The 13,267-nt window shown below is 42.1% G+C and overlaps 1 protein-coding gene across 3 annotated transcripts in view; it reads right to left on the bottom strand.

The window, feature by feature from the left end:
- Positions 1 to 13,267, bottom strand: part of tenm1 (teneurin transmembrane protein 1) — a 165,843-nt gene that overhangs the window by 80,526 nt on the left and 72,050 nt on the right. For all 3 annotated transcript variants that reach the window (XM_056383289.1, XM_056383290.1, XM_056383291.1), the window contains one exon: positions 7,009 to 7,182. In XM_056383289.1, coding sequence (XP_056239264.1) covers positions 7,009 to 7,182 — 174 coding nt within the window. The remainder of the gene's footprint in view (positions 1 to 7,008; positions 7,183 to 13,267) is intronic.

Genomic DNA, 13,267 nt, shown 5'->3' with positions numbered 1-13,267 from the left:
AAATCTGTTTATTCCTATTTGGCAGGCAAAAGGAATACAAGCTTAAACAAGCCAATATGCGAACAGAGAGGTAAAATTCCTTCACACCTTGCTATCTTTAATAAGGGAAAAGCAGCTTGAAATTCACACTTGGTTACTTAAAATAAAAATAAATGGCATCGCATAAATCTCTTCTTGTGCTTTTCATCATTAGTTGGCGGAAGAAGCAAGTTGTAAGCAAAAAATGTGTTAAGGTTTATTTCAAAATGTTGCGCTTGTTTAAAGGGGCGATCAAAGTGATGCACAGTTTATTCATGTCCGCCATCAAGCACACCGTGCCTAGTGGGCAGGTCTGCTTATAACCAACACACTGTACAATATAATAATGATGCTGCCTCGGCCAATTACAGCGGTGGTGCGATATGGCGTACATGTAATACCGTTAATGCCCTCATTGACACTTTTCACCCACAATATGCAAGCACATGTACACATTGTAATCTTCTGTTAAATTAGCCCTCGAAAGGTTTCTGTGCCACAGGACATCTGGACTAGGATGGTTAGATTTGCTCCTTTAACTTCTCACATTTCTAATGACTAGCAAACATCTCCACAGTCCAAGTCGTTGTGAGTTTGACCATCTGTCTGTCTGTTGTGCGTCTCTGAGTGTTTTGTGTGCCTAGTGTGTCTTTGTGTGTGTGTGTGTGTGTGTGTGTGTGCGCCAGGCCAAAGATGGAGATGAGCTACATTAGGACTTGGGACACAAGGTCTAATTAATTTCTCTTGCCTAGGGGTTATTCAGGTAAAACAATTACACCTGTAATCTATTTTCGAAGGAACTAAACTGTCTTTGCAATTAATGTTATTATCCTTCAGATTCTAATGAAGCAGAGAACAGACTAAAAGTGCAGTCAGGGTCTTGGTGATGGGACATGTCTGGGGGGACCGGAACTGTGTGTGTGTGTGTGTGTGTGTGTGTGTGTGTGTGTGTGTGTGTGTGTGTGTGTGTGTGTGTGTGTGTGTGTGTGTGTGTGTGTGTGTGTGTGTATGTGTGCAAGTGTTAGTCGATATTGAAGCATAGGCCTGTGTGCGAATCTCACACACGTTGGTGCAGACAACATTAATAGTGTTCCAAATGCAAGAGAGATTGAGTTTGCCGCAGGATGAATAAAAATATCACAATGGGCAAGGTCTCTATAATTACTTGAATTCAATTAAGGGCCTTTTGAGCAGGTGGCTTAATAAGCTTTCAGCCTCCTCTCTCCACTGTGCAGCCTAATGAGTGTCAGTCAGAGTCAGGAGAAGATAATGCTCTTGGCCGTAGGGCCTTCCATTACTCTCGTCCTCACCTTCTACCATCAGGCCTCGGGCTATGTCTGTGACAGACATGTCTGACTGTTCACAAACTCATTCACTGCGAGTGCACTTACATTGTTACACATGTAATATGTGCTGTATAAATTGACATGTAGATAAAGCACTCGTGTTTTTTTTTATTTTTTTATTATTGCCGTATTAATTTAGTCTGGACAAAAGCCTGGAAGGAGTGAGAAAGTGCTCAGTAGATATCCATGCTGCTAATTTTGATGAAGACTTAAATGCAAACATTTCTTAGTCCCTTAATAGCCAAGACTTCAGTTACCTCAAGACAGTGGTAAAAGTACTTTGCTTTTTTTACTTGAAAACTTGTTTCAATCAGTACGCTTCTATGTGCGATGGGATCACTTTTATACACCAATGTTAGAACCGTCTTGTTATTTCACATAAGAGATCTCTGTATTTTTTTCTTTTCTCCGTGCTCTTGTCACTAGCTTGAAGTGGGCAGGGCTCAGCTAAAAAAAGCTGTCACATACGTCCATGCAACAATCAGAATTTAGCAACACTGGAGTCAGAAACTGACCCCAGTTTGTGGGCTGTCAGTACTTTGAGTGAAACTACTCCACCATGACGTCATTCTCTGAATATGTAATATTCATGACAAGTGACCCGTTTAAAGAAATCAGTGTCTGCTTGCGACCCTTCATTACAAGCGCAGAGATGCCTTGGTGTGGAGTTCATTTTCCTTCTTAGACTGTTCCGTTTGAAGGATTTTTAAGTATTCAGTATTTTACAAGAAAAAAGCAAAATGTTTGCGAAGAGTCTGAAAAAGCAAATAATAATTTTGTGAAACACCAATATTTTAATCATCTTTTGAATTACTATGGGAGCACTTGGGGAAGTGTTGACCTGCGGGTGTGGAACCACTGTTAAGAGAAAAATACTAACTAAAAGTAACAATACAACTATATAAAAAATACTTAATTAAAATCAAAAGTCACGACTTTAAAATCTAGCTAATATTAATTGCTTTATATAATATATGTACATGTAACCTAAAATCCCGTTTAACACGTGCTGCCCATACTGTCGTGAAAGGACTATTTTATTTTTATTTTATTTTTTTATCAAATCAAAAATGAAGTTCTAGTCTGTTTCCCAAAAGATGAAAATTGACTTTGATTTTTTTTTTTTCTTTGATGTCAGAGCCTAAGACATCAATCTCCCATTCTCAAATGTCAAGAGGCAGTACTACAAAGCCCTCTGCCTTTGATAAAATGTGTCGTCTACACTGTAAATACTGACTGCAGCTTGAAATTATGTTTAATTTCTTCAGCAATATTTGGATACAATGTTTTGAATGCAGGCTGAATAACAGATAGACACGTTGCTGCTGTTAGGCTTTCTCAAGATGAGGCACTCAAGCAGGGGGTTCACTAAATGATCTATACTCTCTGTGCGTTTGTGTCAGAGTGTGTGTGTGTGTGTGTGTGTGTGTGTCTATGCATGCATGTGTTACATCCTGAGACTGTATCCCAGCGTGAGAAAATCAATGAGACCAGTGTAACAGGGACCAGTCCATCAGCATTTGCACACATGCATGAACACATGCACATCTCTCTCTCTCTCTCTCATGCACACACACACACACGCACGCACGCACGTCTCGTTTCCGCACATACATGCATACAATATGCACACTTCCTTACACTTGTGCACACGTACACACTGCTCGGCCCTTTCTCGCCTCCACTCTCTCTGCACGCAGTCTAGAATATTGATGTGCTCTTTAAGAGCCCTCCTCTCTGTCTGTGTCACATTCCATCCATCTACTCACCATTTCCAACCACACCATCAGATAGAGTGAAAACAATTCAGCACTAACTCTCCTTTCATACAGTGGTTTATACAATCATCACATAGGCTCAGATGGCATTCCACAAGCTCCACATTTCATCATCTCCGCATTATAATGAGGCAATATGCCGCTCTACTGTATGTCAGTTTGTATCATTTCATATCATTAATTTATCCGCCGTCCTACGGTGAGTGAAATATTATTCCCAAACTCCGACGTACTTCATTAAGGCAGGGAATCCACTGACAGAAAAATTTCATCTCTGGGCACTTCTTCTTTCATCTGCACCAGAGGAATTTCTATGTGTGTTTGTGGGCGTGTCCGCATGCTCGTACGCATGCATGTCCAATATAGTGTCAGCCCGAGGTTGATTATCATGGGGTGAGTGGCAATTAATGTAGCACTAATTAGAGAGGCTTTTATGTATGGAGGACTAGGAAGGGCTCCTGGTGATCTCTCGAACCTGCAGGAGAGATAGCAGGAAAGAACATAAAACACAGCGCGCCCAGCTCGACAAGACACCAGCCTTACGCACCTGACACAACATGTCAATTAGTATCTACTGCCGTGCTGCAAGCTGCCTCGTAAGGTAGATTAGAATTCTGCTGCTTCGGATCCTGACTCCGGCGCAGGGCCAACAAATCAAACAAAAAGCCTATCTTTATGGCATTGAAGTCGGCATAAAAACAACACCACTAAAAATACATGAGCAAGAATGCAAGAAGATTACTACCTTCCTATCATTCCACCGAGCTTGTTTCATCTCTCCCTACTGTGTCATCAGTTTATATCAAAACAAGCAGAAACTGATAACTATCCTCCAATCAGTCTCCTCAGCTATCTTTATGCCCCCACTGTTATGCTACTTGTGTTTATAGCAGTGCATCAAAAATAAATTCATTTATTCCAAATGTGGAAAAAAAAAGACATTTACTGCTGCTTTGTTTCTTTGTTTTGTGGACAAAAGTCATGAAATTGGCTGATAAATTGTTTCCTAAAATTTCTATTTTAATGTCAGCAATTATATAGATCCCTCAAGGTGATTGGTGTCCATCAATCATTCTCCTCTCCTCCCATCACTCACTCTTCTCCCTCCCTACCGTGTCATGTTTTTATCCTTTCCGTTCCCTGCAGCCTCCTCTCACCATCCTTCGCTGTGTAATCTAGGGGATTGTGTGGTCTCTTGGTGTGAGAGGTGATGGGTACAGCAGGATGAGCGTGATAATCTGCCACACTGGATTACAGCCTAATCTCTAATCTCTCTGGCCCTCCTCTGCCCGGGGACCATCTCCACCGTGCCAATTTTAATAATCTGAACCCCCTGCATCAAAGGCTTAGCTTTGTCCATTTTGATTTCCCAGCTTTCATCAAGCACATAAAGCAACAGCAGTTGAAACAATAGATTGTTGTGACGCAACACTTGGAAGTGAATGCCGTGACCCCCGCATGCTCTATCGGAGGATTTAGCTACTGATGAGAGTGTTAATCTGCAGAATGTGAGGATTCATCAAGAACAGTTGCTTTAGGGATGTCCCAGGTTGCCTAAATTGCAGCGGGTTGCAGTTTGGCTCGCACATTCTCCGTATAAGTGCTGAACATGGGCTCCAACAGCATCCAATGTAATATCCATCAGAGTCAGACTAAGCGTGAAGGTTGCTGTGTCCTGCCTGACTTCATGACCTGGAACACTCACAATTAATGTCCCATATCATGGGGTTAAATTGGTGTTAGTAATTCCTCTGGCTAGTTGAGAGACAGCCGAGTGCAGAAAGGCTATTCTAGTCACGTACTAGCTAAGAAGGAACATGATTAACCAATTACCTTGCCTTTCTAATAAATGAGTAATCAGTTCAAGGCTGATCTCTGCACTGATGTCTCTCTAACGTATTGGAACATTCATTGTGCCAAGTGTGTTATGTATGCAAGCCAGGATGCAAATGCAATAGAAACTGATTGGAATTCATGCCAATGGGTATATAGTCAGTCTCAACATGGCCCAATCATCATGTTTAAATGCTTGAATTTACATTTGAAGAAGATTTTCTCGTCTTGCCACTATTTTAATAATCGTGTTTCAATTAAATCCTGTAGCAAAAGAATTTGTGAGTGTCTTGTCCTTGCAGAAATTTCTATTTCATCAAGTGAGCAGACAGACAAAGAAACAGCAAAGCATTGAGATGAGTTTAGGAGTTAGAATAACATGTAACCTGTTTGCGTTCATGGATGTATTGGAGCTGACCTTTCTAGTGTGTGGGCATGTGTGGACTGGGCCCAAGGGTGTTTAATTTCATAAAGTTATCCCAGAAAAACAGGGCTTATTGTGAAAATCCTGCTTCATAAATCTTACTTGTAGCTAATGTGAGCAGACTAAATCATATGTGGTTTATTCCATGACCTTGAAAAGCAGAACTTTGACATCAGGAACTGATGATCAATTCAACACTGAGGAAAACACAAGCGCGATGGGAAAAATGTGGCGCTCACAGCCACAAAGCAGCATTGTCGAATGTATGAAATGGAGAGTAAAATATTAAAGCAAGAATAAACAAAATCATTACCTTGACAAAAGCAAAAGAACAGCTTTTGTTGTTGCCCATCGGTGAGTTCACACAAATAAATGCTAAAATCCATTGTTAGCTAAAGCTTTTGCAGTGCTTTGCTTGCAAACATTATATTTTGGGTTTGCGTCTCATGTCGGTAACGTGATCTTTCTTTGCATAATATGCTGAGAATTGATATGTATATGTACAGGATGTAACATCAAATAGGATTTTTTTCAAATAGGACAAAAACCAGGTCATACCAAGAAAATTTGACAATTAGCATTTTTGTTCCTTTTGTATTTTCATACACTGATTCGTGGGTAATTTCATTCAGGCGACATAAAAAATATTTCTCACTATGAGGCTACAGGTTGGGGTCGATGTTATTTCTTGGCGTTATTTTCATTGCAATCATTTTAAAAACACATATGCTGACTGGAAGACTGTGCAGATGTAGCAGAACTAGAGACATCATCTTTTTCATTCCACACATTCTCCTTCTCCATCTCGAGCAGAGATGAGGAGCGGGCTACAGAGGTCTAGCAATCTCATGTCCTTCTAACTACATACTGGTAGAATCCCCCCCCCCCCCCCCCCCCCTTCAAAATTGTAGTCTTCAGCCCCAACCGACACTTCCTCCAGAGACATCATTTGCGGCAACTTATCAGATTTCGGGAAGCTCCAAGGAAGTTATGTGGCTCCAGAGGGTTTTTTTTTTTTTTCACATGTGCAGTAGAACTCCCCAAAATCTGTAAACACACTTTGATGTGTAAAAACCAGTGGAGTTCCCCTTTAAAACTCAAAAAGATATGACCTCAGATTTTAATAAAAGCAGCAAGTGCAGCCCATGTCAAAATGAGATCAATTTCATATACTACAAACTGACTCATGTTCACCCTGAAACCAGGAGCAGGCTAGTCTGGAGGGATATGTTTCCATGGTAACTTAAGTCAGACGTATTTGGACCTTAATGAAACTGAATTTCCTTAAAATAAGTCTGACTTACCAAAATAAGTCTGTCTTAAATAGCAATCTGAATTTATGAAACACCCTCTGATTTAACTACACACTCGCCTTATTGCTTTAAAATTGTCATGAAATTACAAAAAAAGGAGCAGCAAAGCTGTGCTGAAATGAAGTGAAATGCTTTAAGCCAGTGTTCATTCAATACATTTTATATTTACAAATTGCTGTATTACATTTGTTCTGTTGTTACCGACGGGCAAATCTTGTCAATACTTGAGTTCAGAACATCTGTTATTGTGGTGCAATACTGTGTGTGTGTATGTGTGTGTGTTTGTGTCAGCTCACCTCTGTCACCAGTGTGCGTGTTTTCAGGGTTGAGTGTGTCCAGCAGGTGGATGGAGCTGGTAGGTCTGGTTTTGCCGCGGTCCTCCTGTTGATGGTCCGCCGAGCTCAGGCCGTTCTCATACAGCTGGCTCTCGCCGTGCCGCAGATGCCAGGTCAGACCTAACAGGTGGACCGCTACACACACACACACACACAGACACAGACACAGACACAGACACAGACACAGACACAGACACAGACACAGACACAGACACGCAGACGCACAGTGACAGCCAAAGGGAGAGGAAAAGCAGAGAGGAAAGATCATTATTCAACACATGCACAGGGGTGTGTCTGAATCTTCTTTAATGCCCATCTTAGAACTCTCACTCAGTTTATGTGCTTATTAGCGCCTGGCAAGACAATGGACAATTAGCAAATACACTGAGAACACAAGCACACAGAACTCTCTCTCTCTCTCACACACACACAGACAGATACGTCCAGTTTGTGCACGTACACATGAACACTGAGCGTGGCAGAGGTTGGCAATTAAGGCAGATCTTCAGAGCCTGAGCCTAGGGCTGGTATTAAAGCGCTAACACAGTCTTTTATGCATGACTAATGATGCTTTGAAAGCTGCTGCCGATTCACAATCCATATGGGCCTTTTAAACAACAAAGGGTATGGGAGTATACTGGGTTCCCCCTCCCACTCATAAAACTGTTTACTAGGACGACAATCCAACATGCTGTTAAATAAAAACAACTAACACCTGCCCATTAAGGAAATTAATTAGTGTCTTGCAAGTCTGTCAATAAAATGTTCAGTAGAACATTCACCTTGCTCTGACCAATCATCAGGTTCCATTCATGTGAGATTGTACTCCAACACTGCTTTAGTTTTATACTTTAAAAGAATCTAAAAAGGTAATGTCTCCTTGCTGATAGGAAGAACAAAGCAAATGAAATAAATCATTGCAGGTTTTTTCTCCTCTGACACATTCGGAACATCAAACAAAAGCAAAGACTCAAATCAAAAAGTTACTAGGCGCTGGTGGCAGTCAGAGGATGGCTGCTGCATGCAGATCAAGGTAAGGAACTTCTAACGACTTCAAACATCTTCACTGTCTGTCTTCTGTCTGCTGATTGCCGCGCCGACACCCAGAAAAAGCACTTGACACGCGCTTGCACAAAATGGCTGCTTAGAAAAACAAATCCACAATTATACATCATGACCAACACAATCACACAGGTACAGCACAGCTCACACAAGAGCATTAATGTCCCTGCTGTTTTCATCTGTGCATGCATGGCAGCACACACCCGCACACCTACACACTCACCCACACTTGAGCCCCGGCTGATGAGGAATACCTAATTAAAACTCCAGATAGTTCAAAGCCATTTGCATTCACTTTACCATTGCAGAAGCGCAAGGGGGGTGGGGGGACTATTTCCTCTGAAAAATACAGCAAATCTATGATGAGCTCTGAGAGTTGAAGCCAATTTGGTCCCGTGCTCCACTCTGGCATCTTTGGGGATCAGAAAATCATACATTTCAACATTTCAACTTCTGACTAGCCCTAGCCACTGTTGGTTTAGCTATCTACTCATGCACAATATGAGCTCTTCAAAGCAGAACACTGACGATTACTAGGGCCATGAGGGAGACGTCATGCATCATTTAATTCAGACTAATTGAACTGTCAGCCTGTGACGAGACCAGACTTGGACACGTGCAGATTCTTCTCATCAGTGTGGGTACGAGTCACTCATTTTAATTTTTTCTCTTTTTCCTTCACTGTAGTTTTCTTAATTTTCCTTTGAAAAGATGCAATGTGGGGGATTTTCTCATTAACACGTCGGTGCGAAATTAGTTGTGATGACTCATTCTGATGCTCGAAAAAGAAAAAAAAAAAGTATGACAAACAGTAACTCAAATGATCTGCCATGTACATTCAATTTCATGGGTATAGTTTCCAGCAAAATCCCTTATGGTTGTCTGGTGCTTTAAGTACTGCATATTTAGCAGACAGGTGGGAGAAAGAAAAAAGAAGCAGGTGGAGAAAAACTGGCAGTGAAACCTACTGATGATAGTCAGAATCATATTTTATTTAACAATGACAGATTTAGAGACAATACCGCAGAGATTTCCTTTAAAATATGACCCATTATCAACTCTCTGCTATTAGAATTAAACATGAAATATAGTGTTGCACCTACAAATGTTGGTTTGTATGCATCATCACTGTTTGTACTGCATTATATTATGCAGCGGAGTGGAACAACCTATCATGGTTTCATAAATTAGTCTGTAAGAGTGCTCGGTAAGGGATAACAAGTTATTCCCAAACTGAAACATTTAGCATTTTCACCATTCAATCTCTCATGCACCATTCTCTCCACACTTCCTCTCATCTGAATTGCTTTTCTTTCTCTCCTTGTACTCTGGTGCCCCCCACACCTCCGTTAGCCAAGTGTTACCCACTCCAGTAATGACTCTGCAGCGACAGTCCTCATGGGCTCTCCTATCTTCTCCTCTTCACCGTTCCATCCCTCCTCAAAAGCCCCTCAGACCACACTCCTCCTGCTCCAGCTCATCAGCCCCTCTCTCCCTCCGTCTCTCGCACTCTCTTGTTTTATGGCTGTTGACCTTTTGCTAGAACACTCAGCATCTAGAGTCACAGAGCACACACACACGCACGCACACACTGAAGCGAGGTTGGATAAGGACCTGTAAATGTGATGAGGAGAGGATAGCGCTGGAGAGTGCAAGTTTGTGTGTATGCTCTTGTACTTTTGAGGACCTGATGTACTCACACTAATCTTAAGTCTAGAGAGGACATGTTTGTTGCTTTTCACTTGACCATATTAATTCTGGGTATTTAAAAAGCCACAGGCTAAGACATGAATAGGGCTTTAATTTAGGTTTATATTTGGAGATACAGTTAAAGTGGGACTTGTTCTGGATGCCTGGTCCCATTCATTTGCTGCAGGTGACAGGCACCTGGAGCATTTCTGAGTCTTGGATGAACATAAAACTCGCCTGCTTGAATAAGTACAAAAGATGTACAACTGCTGAAGGTTCATTCTCGACCTCAGACACATTGTTTGACATAATAATCCTAAGGTCCACTTACAAGCGCCTGCCCATGGACAGACGGAGTTTGCTCAGTTGTCATGGAGACATGTTGCTGTCATAAGATATGTTGTTGCCATAAGCTCCAGAAAAAGAAAAGAGTGGACCTTGAGTTTATCGAAGGAGCAGTTGTGTTACTGTATGTCTCGTTTGCTGTAAGGTCAAACGTCCACGTCTATGTACATAAAAACTCTTTAGAGAAGTCAGTCACAATGCAAACAAGAGCAGACTAACCCGCAGTGGGGGCCAGCGTCAAATATTTGATTAGCACCTCTTGATGCTATATAGGCATGTTACCCCAACCCATTTTGGCCTAGTCTTAGTAACTAACCAGTATTTCTACACTCGAAACCCCCCCCCCCCAGATTTGCTGTGATATGAGGTTGTGGTAATTTGATTCAAATTTAATTTTTTTAAGTAGCAAAAACTCATTTTGACAGTGTCCCTCCAGAAGACTACGTCCCAAGGCAAAAAAGGGCAGTTAGCGGTTAAGTCATCAGTTAAAAGAAATGGTTTCAAATTTTGGGAAATACGCTCAGTCCCTTTTTTGCCATGAGTTAGGTGAGAAGATTGATACCTCTCTCAAGTCAGCTGGTTAGCTTAGCTTAGAATAAAGACGGGGGAGGAACCGCTAGCCTGGCTCTCCACAGGTAACAAACTCCACCTACCAGTACCTCTAAAGTGACATGAGTGTGGTATCAATCTTTTTATTTAAATGTCCCAAAATGTCATATTATTTTAATGAATTTACTGTCACATTCAGAGTTAAAGTTAGATGCATTCAGTAAATATGCCACAGTATTTTGTTCCCAATTGCGACAACAAAGTGTTCAAAGTGAATTTGCTACAGCTTTGATTCTTGCCACTGACTGACTTCTTATTCCCGATAGCAACAGAAACTATGGCTCATGGGTGTTGTAGTATTTAGAGCCATCTGCTATACCACAATGGAAACAGCATGATTTCTCAGAATTGAAGATGAAATAATTAAAACTGAGCGTTGGAACATAAACATATAATAGTAGGATATTGTTTAATTGTTTTAATTTTCCTGGAAACTTCAGTGTTTCTGTTTGTTTTTTTTCATTTTTGCCTTTTTCTTTAATCATTCGTGGACGGGTTGTTGTATTGAAACAGACAGGAAGCTATGTTGCAGTTAACAGTATATGATTTGCCCTGTGTTTCTAACCCCCCCCCCCCCCCCCCACACACACACACACACACACTTCTTAACTCTACTGCTTACAGGATTTAATACATTTTTCATGGTATGTGTGGCCACATAACATACATACACACTCACACAGACACACTTGAACGCAGCATGCAGTCAGTTATACAAGCAGCATGTGCTCAGCATGAACCTTCACTCTCACTCTCTGTTCTCCCGTCTCTGTCTATCCATCTCTCTCCCAGTGTCCATCTTTCTCCCTCGCTCTCTCACACAAAAACGAACATAACCGCCACACGTTAGAGAGAGAGAGAGACTCCGAGTGAGTCCAGTCATTATAACGCGAGTGGCGGCGGCAGCAGCAGCACAGTGGCGACAGCGAGCAGCAGTGCAGCGAGCTAACAGGCCGAGGCCCTCGCACACATGAACCATTGATCAGTGTGACAGTGAGATGACTGCCAGAGGTAATAGGACAGCACTGCTGTGAGGGGATTCTGTACTGTACCCTCGCTGTCAGCTACCCCGCCGAGATGTGCGCGGAGGATGTGGCAGGCTGAAGAGAACAGCGCTGGCTGCAGTGAGAGACTGAGACAGTTCAGTAGTAAGAGAAAGAGGCACTTGATGTGGCTTTTTCAGGTTTACTTAAACTACCGTGGAGAGAAATAAGAGAACAGAAGCTGGTGGAAATTTGTGAATAAAGTTACGAAAGGCTGCTGAGATAACAACTGCTCCCCTACAGCTGTTGCACATTAACAGCTGGAATGCCTGGCTGTATGGATGGCATATCTTTATTGTGACTGTAATAAATGGCAAGTCTGAACCACTAAAGTCTCTCCACCAGTCTTCCCAGACAGCCAGGTTTTAAAAGCAGGCTATTTGAGCTGGAAGACGTAGAGATAATGCTGGCTTGCAGTTGCTGCTGCCGTTGTTACTATTGTTGTTGTCAGGCATGTGTGTGTCTCCAGATTAGATAGAAATGATTGTGGGCTCCAGTGATGATTAGATTTCACACTTGTGGTGGGAGAAAGAGAAGGAGATAGAGAAAGAAAATTGTGATCGTGTGTGTGTGTGTGTGTGTGTGTGTGTGTGTGTGTGTGTGTGTGTGTGTTTGTGTTTGTGTGTGTGTGTGTGTGTGCATGCACTCCTGTTTAATGCATCTGTATCAGTCCTGAGCTGGGTTGCTGGACACAATGGATGAGACTGACTGTGAATATACTGTCTTATCGATAACCATTACAGCCAAGGTAGCACCGCAGTCAGTTAAAAATGATTTATCAATACTCTCGCACAAGCGGAAACACACCCAGGCCTGATTGCCAAGTTCTTTTCTCTCATACACATAGCTAACCGCCAACTATATTCCATCTGACAACCAAAGACTACAGCTGGCTTTGCCCAGCAGCAAACACTTTCAAGAGCATCAGTCATTCGATTTAGTGTGTAGTTTAGCATGTACAGTAAAAGCAATTGCTCATCCGAGTTCTGCATGGCTGTGTCAGCCTCTAGCTAAGCCAAAACTTCTGAGGGATGGGAGAAAGAAAGGCAGAGCGAGAGAGAAGGGCAGAGGGAGATAAAAGACGGAGGGAGAGGGGAGTAAGAGAGAAGGAGAGACAAATGGGGAAAACAAGTGTGAAGGAGAGTGAAGGAGAGGGACTTCAGAGCCAATAAAACAAATCTGTGTCTTAGTCAACGTTAGAGTAGAGACTGAGAGCCTGAGGGTCCCCCTGCCCTCCTGCCTTTTTGCCTGTCGGCCCTTGCTCCACTCTGACAGACAAGAGGTGCTAAAGTGTTTTTCTTTCTCTTCTCCACCAGCCCCTTGAAAGCTACTAATACCACTGTCATGACTGTTTAAGTGTGTATGTTTGCATGCATGAGTGTGTGTCTGCTGACATTTGCTCGTCTCCAAATTTGTGTGTGTGTGTGTGTGTGTGTGTGTGAGTGAGTGAGCAGCAGTGTAGCAGCAATTTC

This window comes from Seriola aureovittata, chromosome 8, assembly GCF_021018895.1.
Source record: "Seriola aureovittata isolate HTS-2021-v1 ecotype China chromosome 8, ASM2101889v1, whole genome shotgun sequence".
NCBI classification, from domain to species: Eukaryota; Metazoa; Chordata; class Actinopteri; order Carangiformes; family Carangidae; genus Seriola; species Seriola aureovittata.
This window is presented reverse-complemented; position numbering and strand designations above follow the sequence as displayed.